At 49.9% G+C, this 2,029-nt stretch overlaps 1 protein-coding gene across 1 annotated transcript; it reads right to left on the reverse strand.

Annotated features, from left to right (window-relative positions):
- Window positions 1–216: 216 nt before the first annotated feature.
- LOC119324993 lies at window positions 217–1,777 on the reverse strand. Its single transcript, XM_037598753.1, has one exon. It carries the CDS (start codon window positions 1,775–1,777, stop codon window positions 422–424), a length of 1,356 nt encoding a protein of 451 aa, XP_037454650.1. The 3' UTR covers window positions 217–421.
- Between the last annotated feature and the right edge of the window lie 252 nt (window positions 1,778–2,029).

Below are 2,029 nucleotides of genomic sequence, written 5' to 3' on the forward strand. Positions count from 1 at the left end.
TAGAACTGCCTTGATTTACTTTCTTTTGACCTTCAATTTTTACTTGGTATATGTGTGTGTAATCTGCCCGGCCTAACCACGCACAAAGACCATAAATCAGAGGCAATCAATTGTTTCGTAAAGCAGTATAGCACAAATAGAAGGGCTAATATAAACTATTTAATGAAATGGGGTTGCAAAATGTATTAAACATAAATTGTAATATATCTGCAAGAATACCGTCCACTGATCCAAAGAGCTCACGCTACTCATTTTCAAAGAGAACCACTTCTTACTGTCGGAAAATGATGACAACAAGTAGCAACAGGATGACCTCAGGTTGCAATCTAGGACCACTGCACTAAGAATCTAATATGAAAAGATAAAAAAGGTAGCCGCTCTTAGGATAGTGTAACATAGCTTGCATTGGCAAGTCATTTCTTCAGGCTCTTAGGCGGACTGACCAAGCATTTTCCTGCTCCTTGACTATATGGGAATAACGTCTTATGAATGATGAATCTGCTGGTACTATAAACTTGTAGTCTTGAAGCTTCTCCCTTCTTTTACCCAGTGGGTTCAATATCATGTTCCTCGTTCGCTCATCTCTGATCAGTCTCTCTACATATGTCACAGGTATGGACTCCCCTTTTGTAAATCCGAGCAGAATTTTATCCCTTTTGGAAGCATGTCCATCATCATACAGCAAAGAGCTTTTGCAGACCCATAAACCACGCACCAAATCTGCGTACGCTGGAAGAATTTTCAGAAGGTCTTCCTCCGAACAGTCTGGAGCAAGATGCGTTAGAGCATCAAAGCGGTTCACTTGCGACACCTCAGTAAACCATTTCTTGAGGCGCACATCCAGTGGCAGCAAAAGCATCTTGCGTAACAGCTCGCATCTGTTAATATGCTTGCTGCCTGCTGGCCCTCCAGGACACAATGACATTGCATAATCTTGTGCGCTCATTGTGAAATCCATGGGCCTGCCCTCATTTGCCATCATCTCAGCATAGTACCTGCTTGCAACATCACTCCCAGCTGGTTCGTAAGTGAGCGAAATCCATGGCTCGGGTTCTTTAATTGAGTCCTTGTGGGAACCCTCTGAGCGCTCATCTCCCTTAACTGATGGAACCGTCTGGCCAACATTTGTTTCTACCTCTTGTAAAGGCTGCCTGGTAGTATGCGATGCACCGGAAATGAGATGCGACATCGACGGTCGCAGTTGGAGAACTGCATCAAGATGATTCAGATGGACCAAGTTGCCTCGAAGAACCCCGACGGCATAACCGGCCACATCAGCTGCTGCTTCCGATGATGATAAGGTCTGCTCTGTCAGCCCGAAAGATGCAGAAACCTCCGGGTCGTAGTTGTCACTCTCTGTATCGATCTCCAAATCCAGTTCGACCTCTGAGCTCTCCGGCCTCACGCGAACCTCCTTGCACACTTCACCGAGCTCGTAGGGGCGCCAGCATGGCCTCAGCGGGTACTGCGCGATGTAGAGCTTGGTGTCCTTGCCGAAGGGCTTGGGCGTGAAATACACGTCCATCTCCCGCACCACGAAGTCCTCGCCCTCAGGATCCATCTCATCCGCGCCCTCGCTAGCACCCGCCATGCCCGTCTCCGTCGCGTCCACGCCACCCTCCGCCGCGTGGGGTTCACCCCCCGGTCCGGACTTGGCCTTGGGCTTCGCCTTCGTCTTCGCCTTGGCCTTGGCCTTGCCCCTTACCTTGGGGTGGAAGCGAGCGGCGGAAGAGGCGGGGGCGTCGTCGAGAGAGGCGAGGTCGGCGTCAGTCGCCATGGCTGCCGCTGGCGGCGTGGTGCTCGTGCTAGGGTTGGGGTTTTTTTGTGCGGCAATTTGGGGAACCTGGCTTATCCCTGTGTTGCCTTGGGCCTGGGCTTTATGCGGCTATAACGTTCACGCGACTCGAGCGGGGCCGCGGTCCATTGGCGCTCGCTGGCTGGTTCCTTGTTTTTTTTTTTGGGCTTTTGCTGCTGTTGCTATGCGCCTTTTGTTAATTTCTAAATATTTTTTTGGTGAAATCAAAAAATG

Source organism: Triticum dicoccoides, chromosome 6B (assembly GCF_002162155.2).
Source record: "Triticum dicoccoides isolate Atlit2015 ecotype Zavitan chromosome 6B, WEW_v2.0, whole genome shotgun sequence".
In the NCBI taxonomy this organism is placed as follows: domain Eukaryota; kingdom Viridiplantae; phylum Streptophyta; class Magnoliopsida; order Poales; family Poaceae; genus Triticum; species Triticum dicoccoides.

What these genes read in the sequence shown, in the direction of transcription:
- LOC119324993 (XM_037598753.1), bottom strand. Translation starts at nt 1,777, where the DNA reads ATGGCGACTGACGCCGACCTCGCCTCTCTCGACGACGCCCCCGCCTCT.